General features: G+C 37.5%; 1 protein-coding gene across 8 annotated transcripts in view; it reads right to left on the reverse strand.

Moving 5' to 3' along the window:
- Window positions 1-3151: 3151 nt before the first annotated feature.
- PKNOX1 (PBX/knotted 1 homeobox 1) overlaps window positions 3152-21709 on the reverse strand; it is a 50419-nt gene continuing 31861 nt past the window's right edge. For 5 of the 8 annotated variants that reach the window (XM_019524404.1, XM_019524402.1, XM_019524403.1 and 2 more), the window contains 8 exons: window positions 16048-16218; window positions 14523-14622; window positions 13048-13145; window positions 10217-10255; window positions 9924-10052; window positions 8851-8927; window positions 7140-7312; window positions 3152-6050 (listed from right to left, as the gene is read on the reverse strand). In XM_019524404.1, coding sequence (XP_019379949.1) covers window positions 5839-6050; window positions 7140-7312; window positions 8851-8927; window positions 9924-10052; window positions 10217-10255; window positions 13048-13145; window positions 14523-14622; window positions 16048-16218 — 999 coding nt within the window. In that variant the 3' untranslated portion in view covers window positions 3152-5838. Of the gene's footprint in view, window positions 6051-6647; window positions 6771-7139; window positions 7313-8850; window positions 8928-9923; window positions 10053-10216; window positions 10256-13047; window positions 13146-14522; window positions 14623-16047; window positions 16219-21709 lie in introns of those variants that run through there. The other 3 variants (XM_019524407.1, XM_019524409.1, XM_019524405.1) reach the window with 3 other exon arrangements.

The following is a 21709-nucleotide window of genomic DNA, read 5'->3' on the forward strand; positions in this document are numbered from 1 at the left end:
TTTTGGTTTTTTGAGGGAGAAGAGGAAAGGGTAGGACACCAAGGAGGAAGAATGAGGATGTATGTGCACGCTCTTGGGTATAATTTCAGAAGGGCCTTTTCTAGACATTTTTCGTTTAAATTGATGTCTGCCACCTGAGTGAAATTGTTAAATAAATTGCTATTGGGGGGCTTCATTTATTTATTTGCAATTTTGTTAGCAGGTAATAATTCTAAGTTTAATTATTGGCAGAGAACTCAGAGCTTTGAATATGTGTTTTTAATATCACACTTCAACATAATAAATAAATGAAAAATATTGATGTATCTATAATGCATATTGCTCATATCTAGGATATCGATTAAGCATAGATTAACCCTTTAAGAAACCTATTTATAGGATGTAGCTATCCTCTGTACTGAGATCCAAAACTTTTGTCTCAGAGATGCATAATGGAGCTATGAAGTAAATCACAAAAGCCCTCATTTCCTTGAAAAAAAAGTAATTCTCAACTTGTAATTACATATCCAGCAGAGTAATGACTCTAGAAGAAAAGTTACAGGCATCATGTAAGAAACTTATTCACCTTTTAAAGGGAAATTCTCTAATCTAATACCACATGGTAGATCTGGAAATCCTTTACAGTCTACCTGATAAAAAGAAAACAGTTGGCACATGGAACTTGTACTGCATTGAACAGGAAAAAATCCATTTGAATGGTTTTGAAAAAGTTGTTACCATATATGCTTGGAAGCCATTTTTGAAACTTCGAAGTCCATGCCATTTTAATTAACAATTTTAAAAACAACAAAAACAAATCACACACATGGATTATTTACCTGCTTAAGTCTTGCTTTCAAAGCTGCTTCTGCATTCCAAAAACATAAAAACCTCCAAACCATTAATAACTAGTAAACATTTTTTTGCATATGTGTAAACAAACAAACAAACAGCCAAAACTGTTTTTGGCTAGAAATCTTAGGTAACTAGTTTGAAATGAAATTTCTCAGCTATGTTTAAGACACCTGAAAATATGTATGAGTTTAAACTAAACAATACTGCTAACACTAATTAAAGCAATGCTTTGCTTTTAAAGATAAGACAATGTGCTTTTTCAGGTCAAAAAAAATGTCACCCATCTATGAAGCACATTTTGATTATGAATCTTTTTCCTTTGATAGATCAGTTGCTTCACAAAATCCCTCACAAGACAGCAATCCAGGAAAAACCAAGGTTACAAAGTTCACATTTTAAAGATTGTCAGTATTATAGACCAAATGTTGATAGAACAAAGGATAATTGATAGATCACTTCTGTTACTATCTGAAACCATAGGACTGCAACAACACTGGATAGAAATCTTGACAGTGTTACAAGATCAGCAACTTTGCTTCTGTAAGAACAATGGAGTGCTTTCCCTCAAAGGATGGTAGAATCAGTCAGCAAGTCCTAAAGAATTAAATCACAGAAGGGAACATATGTTTATACTTCCAGGTGACACACAGGGTAACCATTTAACTGCATACTTCTGCCATCTTTCACTATATTTCATGCTTGGTGATAAAGTAAACTATTTTTATGATTAAAATAAGAAGAAGAAGAAGAAAAATGGCTTTAGCAAGCCCAGAAAACCTGATTTGGGCTTGGCAAAGCCAGCCTTTTTTATTCCATCTTTACTGAAAAAACAAAATTCAACAAAGAGCAAAGTGAATCCAGGAGGATCTTGCAAGCTATATACTTAATTTATAAATAATACAGGTTTAGGTTTTGCTTTCTTTTGAACACAGCAGCTAAACTTGCAGACTCATTATTTTTTCTTGGCTAGCTTTGTTTTTTTGAAGGAGAAATTTCCAGCCTGGATACATTACATTTACCATGGCAGAAGGGAGAACGGTTTAGAAATTTAAAACTGCACTATTGAGAACCATGTTAACATATGAGATTTTCACAAGGGGGATGAAGGTTACTTTTGTTTCCAGTATGTTTTCTTAATTGTTTTTTGTGTAGTTAGCCTTAAAATTCAACTGAATTTAAGTTAAATGTGTAGGTAAGATTCATCAAAATAAAAGAGGTTCAAAATTCAACAGAAACAGGGCACCTAAAAATGACCAAGTCACAAATCAAATGACTGAGCACCTACAAATGACTTTCATCTTGCATAGACAGAATGATTATTCATAACTTCCAAAGAGGAGTGGCTTCAGAAATCAAATAATTAATACCTTTAATTAACCTCATTCCAACAAAATGCATCTGTTTTAAATTTTGCACAATTTTCAAAATTTCTTTTTAAACACTGCAGGTTCATAAAGTCCTTGGAAAGATTTGGTTTATCCCTTTCACTGATAAAGTTAATGAAGTCAGACACCTGAATATGTTTCACTTTTCTATTAGGTTAGGGAGTAGTAAGTGGTGGTTTTCTTTTACATAAAAACCTTCAGGGCAGGGGTCCACACCCACAGAAAGGCCTGCAAACCTGTATGCTCACATAGTCCTACATTAAAGGCTGCACTTTGACCCAGTAGCCAGAGTTGATAATCCATCTGCAGAATGAGGGCTATTGCTTATTCATTCAGAAAGTTTTATACCATGATAACTCAGAAAAAATGACTTTTTAAAAGGTCTATTTTTTTTAGAAGGTGGGTTTCTTGAAAAAGTTTTAACTGAGTTAATTTACTTTGAGGTTACAAATAGGATTTCTACAGTTTTCAAATATTTTCAAAATATTCACAATTGCATGCTGGCTGCTTTTAAGCACATGACTTTTAAAACTAGATTGTCTTTTTATTACAGCATGACTATGACTCTCATTCAAGAAGAAGTTAAATAGATGTTTATGTGCTAAGCCCCTGCATTGCTCAAGTACCCTTCCTAAACAGCTGTGCTTTCGTGAATTCTTTTCCTGTTTAAAAATGGGGAAAAAAAAATATCTCACCACTTTCTTTTACTCATGGAAAGAACAAAAGTCCTTTCATGGACTCAGTCCTCAGTCTATTCAAATTAACTGCAAACTTCAAAATGATTTCAATGGGAAAAGGTTTAAATTCTCATTTTAAAGCAGTACCTTTGATTATTATAACTAAAACAACTATGAATGTAATTTGTTTCATTCTGATGTCTACTTTTGACAATTCGTTTGGATTTTGTAATAAAAACTGATTAGTCCATTTTCTTTCTCTATGATAACTTTCTAATCAAGTTCACATTCCACTGAACGTTATCTGTCATTATTCCACAAGAATAAACACTATATTGGAATGAAGAAAAAAATCCATGAAAAATAATGTAACTGTGTAAGTCTTTGTTAAAACCTTCCTCTCATGAAATCAAAGAGGACATCATCCACTTGAAATCTAGTTACTTTCAACTAGTGAGTCCCCTTCTCTATGAACCCCTTGCCAATGTTTTGTAATAAACAATTATATCCTCTCTTTCTCCCTCCCCTTCTCCCTCTCTCTCTTTCGAGGGCTTGATTCTGCCAGTCTTATTCACATTTGCTTATCTGCATAAGTGTTTGCAGCACTGGAGGGTTAACGTGCTATTAAATGTGAGCAAGGGTTGCTGAATCAAGCCCTAAAATGTTGACCCATTTACCTATTGTTGTGTGGGAAACCCACACAAATCAAATGGAAAAAATGACTATGCAGTGGAAACAATGAAAATACAAAGTGCTGACAGAAGCACAAAGCAGATGGAGTAAAGAAAGAAGAACTATTTTCTTTCATTGTCTCAGTTTTAGTCATTCAGGTGCCCTTTGTAACAATCATAGGCAGAACCTTTTTAGAGAAGTCTGACTTAAAGTTGATTATGCCTTTTAAATTTGATCTTAGATCAGTTATGTTATATCACAGTTTTCATAATTTAGTTTTTCATGATACATTTTTAGCATTTTCTTTAAATTTCAGAGTCCCTTGTCACTGCAGCTGGGGCAACAAGCCAAATTCATCATAAGTGGAAGTGAGTACTGCTACAGGAAAGTCATTTGCTTATGCCAATGCTGAGTAAAGTCTGATGCCAATTCAAAAATTGGAAAAATGTGTTTTCGTCTATGTACTCACAACAATTTTTGGCATCTCCTTTTCAGGTCTCTGTGCACACTGCCTATAAACTGACCAGTAAGACAGCACTTAAGGCCCTGATTCAACAATGCATTTACGTGTGTGCTTAAAGTTAAGCTGAAGCACATACCTGAATGTGAGGTGAAACAGGAATGGCTTTAGGCAGGTGATTAAAGTTATGCACTTAAGTCCTTTGCTCAGTCAGACCCTATGATTCAAAGCTAGCACTTTTCCTTACAGTCCTGTTGGAGATAAAGCTAGCCACCTTCTAATTCAGAAAACAGCTTTCTGGCTTTGCTACAAAACCCAGGTACAATAAATGCACTTATAGAAGAGCATTTCTATCATGCCACAAGACTCCCATGATCTCTTGTTATTTGTATTTAAAAATGGGCAATACAAACTTCCAACATCAAGTGTCAGTAGGTATGTATGAATAATCATACACAAACTCCAAGTCTGTGAATAAACTGAAATTAACCATTATCACAAATACATCTGTTTTCATCACTGGTTCTAATAAATTTGACAATGACAGGGAAGGTTTTTATAACTTAAGAAGCCTGTTTTATATTCTTGTTGTTACCTTCAAATTTGAAGAGACCTTATATAACCTATAAATTATATATTTTTTCTTTTGTATACAGGGTAAAATGCTTTTCAAATGCAATGACATAGCAGAGGTGGAAAACAATCAGTCACTGCATAAGTCAACATTTCATGTTTCAAAATCAGAGTGAAAAACTGTAAACTGTTAAACTTCTCTAATGACTACTTGACATATTGTGGGTATTTGTACTTACTTACCTGAATATCTATTTAGCAAATATCCTCAGATACAAGTTTAGATACAGAGTTAAATGTAATTTGAGCATTAGTTTACACATAATATAAATCAGAGTTTGACTATATCAAAATCCCATCAAACAGTGGGCCCTTTTTATGCTATTATCAAATATACTATACCACTGTGGGATAGCAGAGAACCATAGAACACTAGCATTATGTATGTTTATTAAATTTGGTCAGTTTTCAGAACCTTCCAAATAGGAATACTGAACTTTTATTTTACCCCTCTGGAAATTTCTCTCATGCTCAATACAGTCATCATCCCAATTCTTAATGAATTTATAAAAATATTTTTTTTTATCCAATAATCCCGATAAGGTAAAAATAGGAGTTTTTATAGCAAATGATAAACAGGCTTACTGACTATGAGAGAAACTAAACTTATTTAAATCGCCATACATTCGCTATTGAATCACACATCTCCATTTTCTTTGCGTTCGTGTGTGCGTGTGTTGTTGCCCACCTCAGACTGGCAGTTTTTAAGGTGCAGAAGCATCTTTCAAATATATGTGTCTAACTCAATGACCAAGTTCCACACACTAGTGTCACATGCTTTAAAATTTACATCATTAGCCCACCAAGAGCTGTATTAAGCAACAACATTAATCGAAACCGCATAATTCTTTAAAAATTGCAGCACTTCCAATTAAGAGAAGAAAGGGGTGTTTATGTGGTTCATTACTTTACTAGATTTCATTTTTTGAAATAAAAAGCCAAAAGAAATGGGGGGGAAAAAAACAAAACAAAACAAAACACACATTTGAAAGAAGTCGCTGCACCTGCAAAAACACTCTTTCAGCTTACTATGAAATACAAAAAAGTGCACCCTTCTATATCTACATATAAAACATATTAGAAATAAAACTTGTGTAAAATGTTTGCTGTGCAAACTAGAAAAACAGTCAGTCAGTCCATTCTTTTTCCTAAATATTCTGTCACATTCTCTTGCTTCCTACTGCAGAGAATCGCTATTATCCAAGACCAGCCCACTGATGTTTGTTGTTGAGAGGTCTGTTCCATCATCTTCACCGCTGTCCACAGATTCATCCTCGCTTTGCCCTGCCATCATAACTTGCTGAACAGCCAAAGTAGCACCATCAGATGACAGGGACTGAAGACTGTCTACATTCATGTTGACGGGACCTGTAATTGTTACAACTGCTCCTAGAGACAAAACAAACAAACAAACAAACAAACAAACAATTAGCATAATAAGAACAAGGCTAAAATAATAGTTTAGGGTTAATGGTTATGCATAACAGAATTCATTTTTCCTTTAAAATAGAAGGCACAGGAAATTACAGTTGTAAAATTAAGTACTCAAAAGTCAGGAAATGCCAGAATAAAGGTTGCCCTAGAACCTTAATTCATCCCCATTGTGCTTCTTCAATTACGTTATCATGTAATACTTTTTCCACAGAATCCCAACCTTATTAATTGTGCAGGAAGGAAGGTGCTAAGGAAATAATTCAGGATTATCTAAATGGATTAATTTGTTCTCTTGATTAATCCCTGTCTTTCCTACCTCCCACTAAAGTCAGCAGAAAAAGTGCTATTGACGTCAACGGGTGTTAGGTCAAGCCCTTGAAGAATCAGCAATTATGCAGTAAGTGAAACAACTGACTGTAGAAAGAGAAAGGACTGCCTTATGGTTAAAGTGCTGTAAGGAAAAATGGATCTATTTCCTTCTTGGCCACAGAGTTTCTGTACTGACCATTTAACCGAAAAATTCACAGGTTCTAGTATTTTTTCAGTACCCACCCTAAATCACTTGCAGCTTGATTTGCAGAACCACGGATGCTTAGCACCTCAGGAAATACTGCAGGAATGAGTAGATGGTCAGGGAATCAGGAAGCCTTGAGTTACAGTTCTAGTTCTGCCACTCTGGGGAATACAGTGTGCGATCAAAGTAACAAAACACTATTGTAATGCACGTCGGAAAAATCAGAGTTGCATAGACAATTTTGATTCTAGCATTTCCTAACTTTTCAGTTATTTACTTTGAAAATCCCGAACAAAATTTTTAGCATTTTTTTCTATACATTTCATCCCCCCAAACAAAAAGAAAACAACCAGAAATAACCCCCTCAAGCATTTAGAAATACTTCTGTTCATTTTTTCCATACTGTAAGGCATAGCAATTCAGCTACTTCAGGAAATCTAAAATATAACAAAGCCACTTCAGTTCTATGTAATTAAGGCATTTTATCCAGAATTAGCTTTTCTATTTAAGTTTGGGCCAATATTCCTTACCATCTGACATTGTAAGTTCATTAGACTGCTGCTGAGCAACTCCTGAGGCAATGGAATCAGGCCAGAACCTCTGAACTGGTCTGTTTTGAGCTGTTTTTTTCTTTGTTTTTGGAGTTTCCGAACAACTGGAATCCAGCATTGGCTGAAGAATTCGCCTTCTAGCGTTGATAAACCTAAAAAAACAAAAGTAATAAATAAATAAAATCACATTTTGCCAAAAGATTCCAAGTGGGCAATGAAATGTCACACCCAGCTTTAAGCCCTCTTAATTAAGAGTGGAATGGTAAAAAAGAAAAAATAAAGAGAAAAATATAAGATTCAAAATGTCATTGTTCCTTAATACCCTGGTCTGACACTCCATTATAGGGGTGTACCAGAACTTCTTTAACTGCTAAACTAGAACACCAAACCCTTTGATTTTGCTAAGTAAACTTAGGAAGCACCCTTCTGCTTTTCTCTTGCTGGCAGCTGAACTCTCCTCCCTCCTCTTTAGTACTGGCTAATACAGTGGTCTCCAAACTTTTTTGATCGTGCACCCCTATCAGTTAAAAATTTTTGAGCATGCACCCCCAATGTATGTATATTTATATAAATATAACTATAAATAGAAGTTCTAATATTTTCTTCCCACACCCCAATGGATCGTCCTGCGCATCCCCTGGGGTGCGCACACCCCACTTTGGAGACCACTGGGCTAATACACTGCTTCTTCTGGCCACTAGGAAAGGTGCATATTCCAAGATCTGCCCACTGGAATATAGTTAAGTTACCACAGCATGCCCTAAACAAGTAATTAGGGCGTCTCCAGCCATGGTTCCTACTTGGGTCTTCTGCTTTACTTTCCTACTCAGTGGGTCTAAAGTGATCTTCCAAAACCCCATGGAACTGATGGGCTCACAAAGCCTCCAATGTTCGGCTCTTGAGCCTCCCACGTTTGGCTCTTGAGCCAATCAACCCACTCACTTGTTACGAGTCCCTACACCAAATAGATTCTCCAGCCCTTTCCCAAGTCCATAGCTCTCTCTGTTCCCCTCCTGTTTTCTTCAGCCTTCCACTTTCCGTCCAAGAATCCTTCCCATTTTTCTACCAAGTCTGATCAGTCATCAGTGATTAATCTCACTGTAGCTGGCATGACAGCAATAAGGAATAAGTGTCTCATTCCTGAGCACAGGTGTTAAGAGTAAAGATCACAATGTTCTATTGCCAGATATGCCAAAGACTTTTAGACACATCATTAAACTTATCTAATCTTAGTTTCCTTGACTTACAAAACAGTCATAAAACTTATTTCCATACCTCTCAGGAGTGACAGGAAGTGAAACTGGCTGGCCACCCTGGACCAAAGAGTGGCACATGTACCAGAAGTAGCAGAGAAAGTCAGTGTGTTTGGCATGTGGCAGACTGGGGAGCAGGTGGGAAGTAGAGTGGCAGGTTGGCCAGTGGGGAGAGTGACAGATCAGGTAGGGGACAGGGATCAGTGGCAGAATAGGGAGAGGACAGGGCTGAACTTGTGGCATGCTGACTAAATTTGTGGCACATCTGACAAAAAGAATGGCCACCACTGCTGTCAAGATGCAAAGTGCTATTACAATTAAAACTACCCAAAGTAAGTTTAGTTAAGAACTTACTTAACTAAACTCAGACTCAACTCAGATTCTTTTTCAGAGTCATCCCTCAATAATAAATATTATGTCAAAGGTCTGGTTCTTACCAATTGTTAACCTGGAGTAGTGTCAGATTTGTCTGTGCTGCAATCTGTTTTTTTTCATCTTCTGTTGGATATGGATGCTACGAACAGGAAAAGAAATGTAAATCTTTCTTCTTTGCTTCTTTCTTTCATTAGAAGTAAAAATAAATTATTTTTGCTCCATCATTTCCAATTAAAAAACTACTAGACTCTAAAAACCATGCAATTCATTAAGCCACACACTTTTCCTGATAACATAATTTAATAAAGCTTTACAAAACACAACTGATTATACCCTTATAAAGTGCATATGCTACCATTTAATTGGCCATGCCAAATTCAGGAAAATAATGCTTCTCAAGGCTGCCAGAGTCCTTGTTAGACATCGTGATCCTTGGACAATACATGTGATAAGATCTGATTAGTTACACTGTCTAGAGGCAGCATCATATGAGAGTGCTGACAAGCTGTCTGTGGTTAAATAAAACTACTATGAATTAAACAGTGTAAGGGAAGTGTATAACGTAAGAAATGCATGTGTGATTTTCTTGTATTATTTATCTGTTCAAAAATTAAATAAATCAGAAAATATTCCATGAATTTCTAATGGTATAACTACCACAGCAACCACCACCACTTATTTTTCCTTTCCAGTTCATATACGATATCCTTGTGTGACCATGAGCAGGTGGCATGTATAGACTCCTGGAAGGTTTGATGGAATGGAAATAAATAAAAGCATACAATATACAATTTCCCTCTACATAGAATTTATGCATAACTGTTCCTCATTGGGCCATGGACTAGGGAAACATGACAGTAAATCTTTAGCTCACTAAAATAAAGGGGAACTCCACCAACGCCCCCTCAAACTTCTAGTAAGACCATCAAGTTCAAATATTAAATCTCTCCAGGATTAGGTTCTGATCCAATACACAACAGATTCTATGGAACATCTCCAACTGATTTCAATGGAAGTGGAATTAGGATCATATAATGCATGATAAAATATGTTTGCCCTCTTGATGATGCAAATCAAAACAGACATCAAGAGACTTTGTCAAAACTTTTAACTGTTGATCATGCTTAATCCTTACCCCAATGTGCTGAAAAAGCCATGATCTCATCACATTTGTAGCATGCTTTGGAAGAACCCCTCTTTTGTTTTTTGATGAGCCATCATCTTGATGCAAGATGTTTAGATCTTGGTTTAACTGAAACTGAAGCTACATAAATAATTTAGAAGAAATAGAGGCAATTAAAAGGTAGGAACTTACTATATTAATAAAGATATTTCACAAAAATGTTTTTATGTGAAAAAACATATAACTTACAGAAGGAACGAAAAAGTTAGCTTTATAATCAGTGTCAAAAATGGTACTTCATTTACCTGTAGAGGTCGTGCTGGTAGTTCTCTTGCAGTATTATCCTAAAGAGATCCATATGCTGGGTTAGGGGGAATCAGGTTTCTATAATTTTAGCATTTTCTAAACCCCCTCTCTAAGAACTATAGTAATTATTGTGAAGACATACATAGCAAATCACAGCTACCAATTGCCCCCTTTTTTCTTCATTTAGGATAAAAATCATCCTAACAAGTGGGACCAAGAACATAGTCTTTTACAAGCAGCACACCAAGGATCTGATTCTCAGTTGGTAGTCACCTTGTGCATCAATTAATACATCATGGACACCAAATGCAAAATGCTATGCTGCTTTATTTTATAAGCACTGTGCACAGAAGAAACTAAGTGTGGGAGCCAGAGGGGAAGAATCATGTTCTACAGGGATTTAGTCACTTAAAAGACTTATGGCGGATTCAGCTAGGCAGACTGTACAAGTTGCAGTCTAAACGTGTGGTCCAAACCACTCCCACTGAGCAATGATCTAGCTCTGGGAGCATCAAAAACTAAATAAGCACCTCCCAATTCAGCATGAAAGTTCCCTGGGCACCCGCAATTCTGTTTTGGGTATATCCAGAATGTCCCAATCTTGGTACCTAGCTCCATGCTAAACCCTGTTGGGGGCCAGAAACTGTGCACATCAGACCCCTGCAGACCCTAATACAATAGGCACCTTCTGAGTATGCTAAACATACACTAAATTGGACCCATCACAAAATGCATTAGCAACAGCCCATTTTCTAAAATGTGACCAGTATTAAGGGCATCTGCCTTTTATATAATATTAGCCAGACCACTAATCCAGGAAGTGGGAAATGTTACAGGTCCTCCTCTACCCAGAGGTGTAGAAACCTAAAACTCACATCTTCTAGAGGAGTGCCCTAACAATGTGTCTAGATGCTAGGCTCCAAATGGGGCATTCTCCTCCCTCCTCTTGAAGCTAAGACATTGGACATAAAGAAATGCAAACTGCATGGGAACAAGAAGAGAAAGTGGGAAAAGGGAGCATGAATGTATAGCCTCATGGTTAAGCAGTCCCTTGGGAGGCTGGGATGCCAGGTACCAAGCCTCTGCTTCTAGCAGAGTTACTACATTTTACATTGATATACCTAGATGTTTCCCCATTAAAGAAGTGCATTGATGGACACTGGAAAGGATACTCTTCAACATTTAAACCAAGCTAGTAGGAAAAAATATATAGCTTGTATTTGACAACCATGGTATAACTTTCTAAATACACTGTTTTTAAACAGGGTCCTTGTTTATCTTCAAGAAACGAAGCAGGAGAGATGCAAATCTATTTTAAAAAGGTCTTTTTTGAGCTAAGTGTCAAATATCAAATGATATTTCCCCTCACCTCCAAATGTACATTCAGAAGTAATAACAAATATATTTTTTCTTTTTTTAAGTTCCAAGCAATTCTGTACAGAGGATTACTAGTGATAGTTTCAACATGCATCCAGAAAAGAATTCTTTTTTTCTCAGAAAGCAGTGAAATACTGAAAGTAGGAATTTCAAAAGATTTATCTGATGCCTCACAAGTAAAATTGGAATGAAGTCCCAAACTCTACCTATGGATGAAGTAGACTACTATAGCGGAACTCAAAAAAGGCTCATGCATGTAAGCAAAGAATTGTATCCTAGGTATATTTCCTACTGTTTTCACATGTTTTCTCTCAGAAGTGTGAGAATTTTCCCTCCAAAGATTCCAGTCTCCCAGAAATCAGATTTTTCCAAAGGATAAGGAGATGCTAAGGTAGACTAATTTGCTAAACATTTGAATGGGAAAATTCATATGCACACTATTAAGTTCAAAGTTTAAGGTTCCAGTCTATGAAACTAATTTTATCTTTCATAGGTATGCACATCCAATTCTTATTAATTTAGAAATGTGCATTTCTGCCAGCAGAACTTGGCCAGGTATATACTATTATAAACATCAGAGGACAAGTCTAGTTTAAACATACTTTAATAATGTAATAAGTCAGTAATAATCATTCAACCTTACACTGTAAAAACCAATCTTCCTGTTGACATGTTTAGTAAATTAATCCACCCTTAATTCTCCTCCCACCTTGGAAGATTTGATTTATACAACTTTCTGATTCATGTACCACTATCCTGATATTATGTTGACTCGGATCATCTACATCTTATCATGATACCCTTTCCTGTAATGCAAGTGCCACAGCACTGCCCTATTATAAACTTTAAGTGGCTTCCCAGTAAGGACAGGCTTACTTTTATCTTTTTAATTCAATACAACACACACTACATGGTCATCACCCATTTAGTTCAGCACAGTGTTCTGAAGGTTGAATAGCTGAATAGTGAAACACCTCCCAACATGTATAAATTCTAAAACGCATAAAACAGAATTCTAAATTTCCAGTGGTAGCTGCCTTTTTGGTAAAAACTGAGATTTCTGATACCAGTAATATTGTATCATAATGTAAAAGCATCAGGACATCCTACTATAAATCTATTTCAACAGCTAGAAAAAAAATGGTAATTAAAAAATGCTTAACGTTTAGTTAGTAGACTTGCTTTTCTTCTATACAAGTACTCTACCATCACCAGAAAGACACTGATAGTCAGGGCCCACAGTGCTTTTATTATATCAAGGGAGATTTTTGCAGATCTTTGGGATTCTGTGCCTGGCAACAAAAGGCAAGAATCTTTGCATCAGCATTTACTTTAATTGCAAAAAACTGCTAATTTTATGCAAGGTTCCTGCTGGCAATTTATCACTCTTAATATTTTACTATTAAAAACTTTTTTTAATCTACAAAACTTTATTGAAGACCCTGAAACAAACCTGGGAATTCTGGATCCGAATTGTCCCAGGTGACAGTGCTTGTGTCACTACTTGACCTTGTGGAGTAACCACTGTGACTGGCTGATACACTGTGCCCCCTTTGAAAAAAGAAAATTCTGATCAGACTTTGTCTATATTCATATCCATATAGCAGACAAAACATCAAGCACATGCATTTCAGTACTGAGATTGCTTAAGTGAATAAGATCGTTGTGGTCTTTGTAGAATACAATTCATTATAAAAAATTATTCTGTTATCATATCTGCTTTCAAGATGGACAAAGGCACTGCAAATAAATACTTTATTGCTGATAAGTGATGAATACCTTGCCGGGGTCGTTTGACCCCAGTACTCTTTCCTGCCATGGCAGGGGGTTGGACTCGATGATCTATATACTCAGGTCCCTTCTGACCCTACCAACTATGAAACCATGAAGTGGAAGTGCATTATCTAAATAGCTGATATTAAGCCTGTTATTTTATTACAACTTTTCCATTAAATAGAACTCTTCAATATTTTAAAGCTTTTTACCATTTATGAAATCTGTATCAAATATGGCTCCATTTTGCCACATTTTCAAAATGCCAGACCAGCCGCTCCTACTCCATCTAGCTTAGGTACAAGAACCAATATGCCAGTGCAGCCATGTCAGCTCGGCATTAATTAGCCACTGAGCATCTGGGTAAATTGGCAGAGGTGGAGTGTTGCACTAGCGCAAGCTATTTTCCTTCCAGTATCTGAGCAAGCTCATTCAGGTATATGGTAAGCTAGTTTGTGAAAAGATAAATGTAGTCAAACTTAAATGCAATCACTCTGCCTGCCGCCTGACCACAGCAGCACATGTGGGAGTTTTCAAAGTTTTGTTGACTGGCTTCCAGGTGCGGTTACCAAGCTATATAATGCAATGAAAGAGTCATTTATTGCAGCATTCATTTTGACTAAGACTTTTGTTTGCCTAACAATATTTTGAAAAATATAGAAAATGTGGTATTCTTGAAAATGCATAAGTTAAATAACTTTGTTTTTGGGGTTTGTTTTGTTTTTTTTTAAGACATTGCACTGAAATCTCTCTCAAGTAGATGCTGTATGTAAGAAAATGGCTATGTACAGACCTTAATTCCTACTGGAAGAAGGGGGAAGCTGGCAGAAGCCTGCAAATTGCCCTGCCTCTTCCCAAAACCAGGAACAACCTGGTTTGAAGAAGAAGCAGGGAGCCTCTCCATACCAGAAGAATAGCGATTCTCCTGGGCAAAACTGAATGTGTGTACCTGGCCTGTGTGTATGCTACTTGACCAAGCAAAAACCATCAACTAGCATACAAAACCAGCATGCAGAAGCTGACATGGTATTTCAGTGTGAAGCTCTTGTCAAACAGTTTTAATAAAACGGTCCCATCTTGGTGAATTTTTCTTAGCAGTTGAAAAAGAAACTAAAATAAAGAGCAATGGGTTAGATTTTCTTGACTGTGTCATACCTGCTACAGTTGCCATAGTTACATTTCCCTGCTGCAATGCTGATGCAGGCACCATAATCCCTTGGGGACTGAGTGTGCCGGCAATGGCACTTGGAATTTGCTAGAAAAATAAAATAGTTAGTTTCTTTAAAAACAAAAAGTATGTTCTGTAATTTTAGTCTCAATGAATTTGGGGCAAAAAAAAAAGGCTCTCGAAGAAATAGACACTATCAGTAGAGGCCATTTTCAAAAACTGATCTGGTTGAAAACATTAGTCATGAAATAATTAAAGTAGCAGCAAAATATCCGGAGAAATTTGTGGAAAATTTTGGATATATCAATACTAAAAGTGAACTGTTTCCAAAGACATGGGAAATAAAGAATGGTAGGTAAAATTACAAGTTATTAAGAAACAACTTAATTTCTTCTGAAGTTTTCTGACTAAAGTAACGTAGTAGGTACACACAATTTCTAAATGTTATTTTAAGCATATCTAAACTCAACATTATAGTTATGTAATTTAAATCATACTGCTAGGCGCTGATTCTAGCCTTTTGCGAATCTTAATTAAGCATGTGAATAACTGCATTGATTTTAAAGTAAATTTTATGCTCTTTGAACTACTTAGAATGCAGAAAGTTAAAGATGTACGCTGATTCTGGAATAACTTGCATATAAGACTATATGACTACTAGATACTGGGGCATCATAGTTTACAAGAAAGAATAGCAAATGTACCAGAAGAGTAATCCAGGCAGTAATGATTGCTTTATTACTTTATAAAATATTGTAATGAGATACTTCAGCAACACAGCAAATGCTGGGCACATGTACATTAATATATGCTATTCCTGATTTTACAAAGTGGACACAGATGATAAACACTAGGGGTAGGCACACATCTGAAAAATTATGACTAGAAACCAACACACAGCCTTGTCTACTCAGTTTGGAACATTCAGACTAATTTACATGGTCAGTTGACATATCTACATTGCCATGCTATCCCGACACTTTTAAATGAGGCAGACAAAGCAAAGGAGACATTGCCAAAAAGATACAATGCATATTATGATAACTTTTCCCTTTGTTTGTTCCTACATCTCCTTCCATCAGGACAGAAAATCCAAGCTATTATGTTATGTTTTCAGTTTCTAGACTGAGACAAGTAGTAAAGAAAATATTCAAATAATTACTGTTTTTTTTCAAGTGTCAGCAGATTTCAATAAACTTGCCCACTCTGCAGCAGTACAAAAGAAGATTGCTAATTTTAACAACAGAATTGTAAAGAATCAAGTAAACTGTGAAAAATTCTACTTGAACACTAAGTGCAAGAACAGTGTATTTGTAAATTTCCTAGAGGCAAGGATTTTTTGGGGTGACATCTTTTATGCTACTAAACTAAGAAAAAAAACACTAAAAAGATATCTCCTAAGAAATCCTTGCCTCACACAGTTCCAGGAGCCACTATGGCTATAATACTATTCTAACACAACCATAAATTTCCAAGGAAATTTAAGCAAATTTAAACTAGTTTGAAATGTACCTGGGACTGGACAGGGGAATAAGGACTTCCAGGTTCTCCACTTAGTAGAGTTTCACTGTTCATTTTAGTTTTCAGACAGGCAATGTAACGACTACAGAAATCCTTGCAGAGTTCATTAACCTTTTCTAGCTCTAGCAGATGAATACGTAGAACCTGGATTGCCTTTACCATCTAGAGAGAAAAAGACAGGAAAAACTCAGAAATAAGGCAAAAAGACAGTATTACTTGCAAGTATAAAATTCATCTGGCTGAACAAATGTTTTTTCCCCTATTACTAGCAGATATAACTACTGACAGAAGAATTCTGGCCACAATACTCTAGCAATAACTAGAGTATTGTGTATTAGTCACTATAGTATCCGTCTTGTCTTCATTGTAATCCATAATACTACTGTCCTATTACAACAGGGTTAGGGCAAATGTGGTAAATTGCAGTACTCTGAGCTACAGTCAGAAGACTCAGGTTCCACTCTTTAGTTGCACTACTGCCACTGCTGGAGTCAGGAGAAATAGAACTGCTATGGAAGCAACACCTTTAAGCCTGCTGAGAAGTCCCTCCCTTATCTGGCAGCAACACTGCTGGCCATTAATATCAATCTATGATCTACAAGGATAGTGGCAATAACATACAATCAAGAGATGTGAGGAAATGGAATTGTCATATTTTTTACAAGAATAGAGAACTTCAACAAACAAAACTAAACACAAAACAAAAAAGCCCAAGCTAACAGCAAGAGCTATCATCATTAAAATGGAAAACACTTATGGCAAACTTTGAATGCAAACATGGAGCTAGTAATGACAAGGATGGGGCAAACAGGACATGACCCATCTGGTATCAATTAAACATGTAACACTTTAGAAACAGGCGCTGGTATAAGGAAGATATATTCTTTTAACCATATCTGAGGCTAAACTTTAATTTGAATGTGTCAGTCATTAGTGCTCTGGATCAGAGAATTTGTACCCATTACAGAAGAGGCAGACTAGCTTTGGTCTTTTCAACTGCAGTCAGATAGTTCAAAGGCAGTCAGCTGCATTTGCTACATGGTGAAACAGATTAATTTTCCAAAAAACACCAAACCAGTGTTTATTATTATTATTGATACTTTAGCACTATGGACTGGGGCTGCCTTGTGCTCAGCTTTATATACACATCTAACAAAGAAAGTCCCTTTCCCAAAGAACTTATAATTGAGTCAAGTTAAGCAAAATATTATTACTTACTGCTGCTGAACACAATGTTGTTCTATTCTAGATGGAAAGCTATAATACTTGGTTACAGCTTTCAAACTGAAAATTTGCTGCTAGCAAGGGAGCCTGATTTTTCACCTCCATCTTTGACTTGTACACTAGTAACTTTAGAGCTTTTACACCAATGTCTCTTAAGTGGATGTAACACTCTTAAAACTAACTTGCAAAATACAGGAAGCAGAAACTGTGCCATTTTCCCCACAATGCAACTCTATTACTACGTGTTTCTTTTAAGATTGCAATAAGGAACGACAAGTTTGTCAATTTTTTAAAATACAGGCAGTCCTCGACTTACAATGTTTTGAGTTACAATGTTCCACACTTAAAACATTTATAAATTGACACCCTGTTTCAACTTTACAACATTTGATCCGATGCGACGCCATGCCAGTGAATAAGTTTGCTGCCTCGCTCATCTCCCTGCAGAACATCTGTCCAAACTTCCTTGGACACTTTCTTTAAGAAAGCAGACAAGACTGCAGAAAAACCTGCAGCCAAGACTCCTGAGAAGACTCCAGCCAAGAACCCTTCAAAAAGTCCAACCAAGAGCCTTTCAAAAAGTCCAGCAAAGTCACCTCAAAGAAGTCCTTCCAAATCAATATGATTGCTATTTACAATATAAATACATTAATGTAGCCATATTACTCATCTATAATTGATTGAGTACAAATTTCTGGGGTATTTTTGGTGAAAATAGGGTATCGGGCCTTGGTTCAGGAACGAATCCCCCATTTATAACATTATGAGGAAATTGGTTCTGAGTTACAACGTTTTGACTTAAGATGCATTTTTCAGGAACAAATTGTATTGCAAGTCCGAGGACTGCCTGTATACACTAAACAGGATTTCAGTCTTACAGAATTTTAAGATACTTTGCAACTTGCAGACAAAACTTGGCCTTTAAGATTAAAGCCAAGTTTTATGAGCAATTATGGAAAAATGTTACAGAGGGAATAGCAAAGTATTTTATGGAAGTGTCTTAGAAATATATGCCGATTGCTGATAAATCAATTAAGTCAAGGGTGAAGGCAACAGCTGTGCATCATAAAAAAAATTGTACTCTTGGCTGGGAGTACTTGGGCTAAGTACTCTTACATGTAGGGAATAAAAACGGCTTTGAGGGTAAGAATGATGGCAAAAGAACTAGAATAAAACCTAAAATTGGATGGCTTGAATTTTGATGGTGCAGTAGTTAATACAAGAAGTTCCAGCAGTGTGAAGACTGAATTGACACAAGGCGCTAGTCATATTTCTGTTGTGCAAGGCATCATTCACTACACTAAACTTGCTGTTCCAGATCTCAATGATATCCCTATTTTATAAAATGGAATTTATTTTGTAAGACTTGAACCTCAAACAATAACGCCAACTTCAATCTGTGCACTATTTTGGAAGTATTTGCCAAGTGCAAAGGGGTTGCTTGACCGATCAAAATACCAAAGCCAATAATGACAAAACATATTTAGTAGTTGCCTATTTGTTATTATAATTGCAGACTAAGCAAGACTAGCCTTAGTTAAGGACAAAGTAAGGATATCAAGATAAAGCACTTTTTCAAGGTTGATTTGAGTTCCTTTTGTGACTTGAATTTTCTTACTTTTCAAGAACATTCTCTCTTCCTGTTTGAAGCTTAACCAAAACTAGAAAATGGTATGTTTGAACTCACCATAATGACAGGAAATACTAGTTCTTCTTCCAAAATTTATTCTTAAGGATGAAATTTGACTAAGTAAATGTTTGAGTCTTACTTTCAAAACTGCAGTAAACTCAGATCTGGGCATTAAAAGCTGCTATTTAAAATATAAATCCCAGTTCCCCAGATTTCAGGGTTTCAACTCCAAAACAAACAATGTTCCATGAGTTTTTATGTTTTGACTCCAGACCAGGGGTTTTTAAGAACAACCCCACCCCTGCAAAAGCAAGGGCCCATTATGGAAGCATACAAACCAACGATCTTTTTACACTACTGCTTTCCAGTAAAGGTTACCGTTAAAACTTGTACTTAAATTCATACAAATCCCAAGTAAATTACCATGAAGATGCAGGTTAATTGGGCTTTAACTAAATTTAAGGATATACAGCTCTCAGGAGAAGTATTATTAAAAAAAATAAAACTAGTCAACTGCCCGTCATGAAGGACGGAGTGTTTCAGGGAGTGTTGACATGCCACCTCCCGCCCCCCCGCCCCACCCTTGCGGCTGACCATGTAAACAGCCCCTTCGCCTCCAGCCTCTGGTGCAGGGGCTCCATCCCCCACACCCGCCTCCTCCCCTGCCTCACTGCCTGAAGTGGCGGTGGTGGCTCCCTCCCTGCCCACTACACCTCCTTGCCGGAGTTGGTGGCGGCGACGGCTCCATCCCCCCCACTTGACTCTGCCCCCACCTCCTCCCCTGCCTAAGGAGGTGGAGCCCGCGCAGCCAATCACTGCCAACCTTCTTGGTGGCACATGCGCAGTTGCCCAAAAATTTTATGGACAGACAGACTAAGCCCTATATTGGATTAGAACGGTCTTATAGCGCTGCCATGATAAAAACTTCTACACATCTGACAAAGCAAGAAATGAATAAGATACAGCCTAAGTATATTGTTTACAATATGAAAATGTCAGATTAGACACACTAGTGCAGCAGTAGTTTTATTATATGATCAAATATGTTTCTCAAATCAGATGGACATTATTCATATTATTATTCAGTTATCAGAACTTTTACATGTCTGAAATAAATTACCGTCTCTCAGTTCTGACTCTCATCCTCAGCTTACTTTAATTTTAAAGTATGGGGACATCACCAAAGACAAAAGCTAAACAGCAGACAAAATAGGAGTTAGATGCCCTAGGAAACAAAAACAAAAGCTCTGGGTGGGCAGCAGCAGCCAACACTGCCCGGCACGACAACCAGGGGGGCCGCAGCTGCTGCCACCAATGGGTGAGCCCGGAGCTGGCTTGGAGCCCAGGCTGGCAGAGGGGCCTGGTTACAAGTTGGTGCTGAGCGCAGGGAAAAGTGACCCCTCACTCGGCCCATAGCCAGCGCCCCACACTGTAGCTGCTTGCAGCCTGCATGAGCTACCAGTGCCTGCAGCAGGGAGTACCAGCCACGGGGCAGGCGAGGGGCAGCTTTTCCCTGTGCTCAACACCAGTTTCTTCCCTGCTGGTGAGCAGGGGGTCGGGGCTGTGTGCTGCCCCCTGCCTGTACTGTGGGGCTGGGGGGCACTGGGTGTGAATGGGTGCGGGAGCCAGCAGGAACACGGGGCCCACACCAGTGTCCTAGGGCCAGTGCCGGTGGGGCCCAAAGCAGGGTGGCAGGAGCGCGGGGTCCCAGCTGGCAGGGGCTCTATGGAGCTGGGCCAGCTCCCCCCTCTCCCTGCTGGTGCAGCCCAGCCTGGCTCCACAGACCCCTGCCAGCCTGTGACCCTCTCTGGGCCCCACCAGTGCTGGCCCTAGGACATTGGTCCCAAGATGGTGACCAGGGGGCAGGGCACCTGTCAAGGGGCTACCCATGCAGCCCTCAACAGCCTGCCAAAACTGGGTACGCAGTCCTCTGCCTGAAATAATTGGCCACCCCTGAGTTAAACAGACACTTGGCCGAGACAGGCAGTCAAGGATGACCATGCCCCTGAACAGGCAGCTGGACTGATGACCTCATGAGGTCCTTTCCAGATCTACTTTCCTAAGATCCTATACCACATAGCTTTGGGTATTTATAACTACCTGAATAGTTTTTCTCAGTTGAAGAAATAAATCCAAAACAGCAGATGATATTACAAACACAGCTACTTTATTTAAGAGTGCTATAAAACAGAGAACAGGAACATAGCAATGGCTATCTAAGATCAAATGAAGTGTACTTGTGCTCCAATATCCTGTCTGTGGAAATGGCTATTTCCAAATATATCTAAGGAAATTTAAAAAATGTCATATAAAAACTATTATGAAATAACCTTCCTGTGAAGGTGTTTCCTTCTAACTCTCTACCTTATCATTAGTTATCCTAATGCAACTGCCTAGGGCCCAATCCAAAGTTGATTAACATTAATGAGAAGAGTCCCATTCACTTCAATGAAGAGCTGGTGTCAGGCACATCTGTACAGATTGATTAGACATTTTTGTTTAGCACTGGTTCAGTAGTACTCTGGCAGTGATTCTACATGCTGTGTGAAAACTGTTTTTAAATCAGTGTCAAATCTGTTGTCTTGACGTTTCACCTAAACTTACTGTCCTAATATTACTATAGAGTGTAAATAAAAACCTAGATTTACCTTGTACTTGTTATTCATTATTTTAGCTCATAATCACCTGACCTCTCACAGCTGTCTTAAATTTTCTCTCTGCTACTGATCAGAGACAAGGAAAGACTATCAATATGATAAATCTAATTAAGGAAATAAATCCTGCACCAACTTTGGCACA

Source organism: Gavialis gangeticus, unplaced genomic scaffold (assembly GCF_001723915.1).
Source record: "Gavialis gangeticus isolate Ggan-Ray unplaced genomic scaffold, GavGan_comp1, whole genome shotgun sequence".
Taxonomy (NCBI): domain Eukaryota; kingdom Metazoa; phylum Chordata; order Crocodylia; family Gavialidae; genus Gavialis; species Gavialis gangeticus.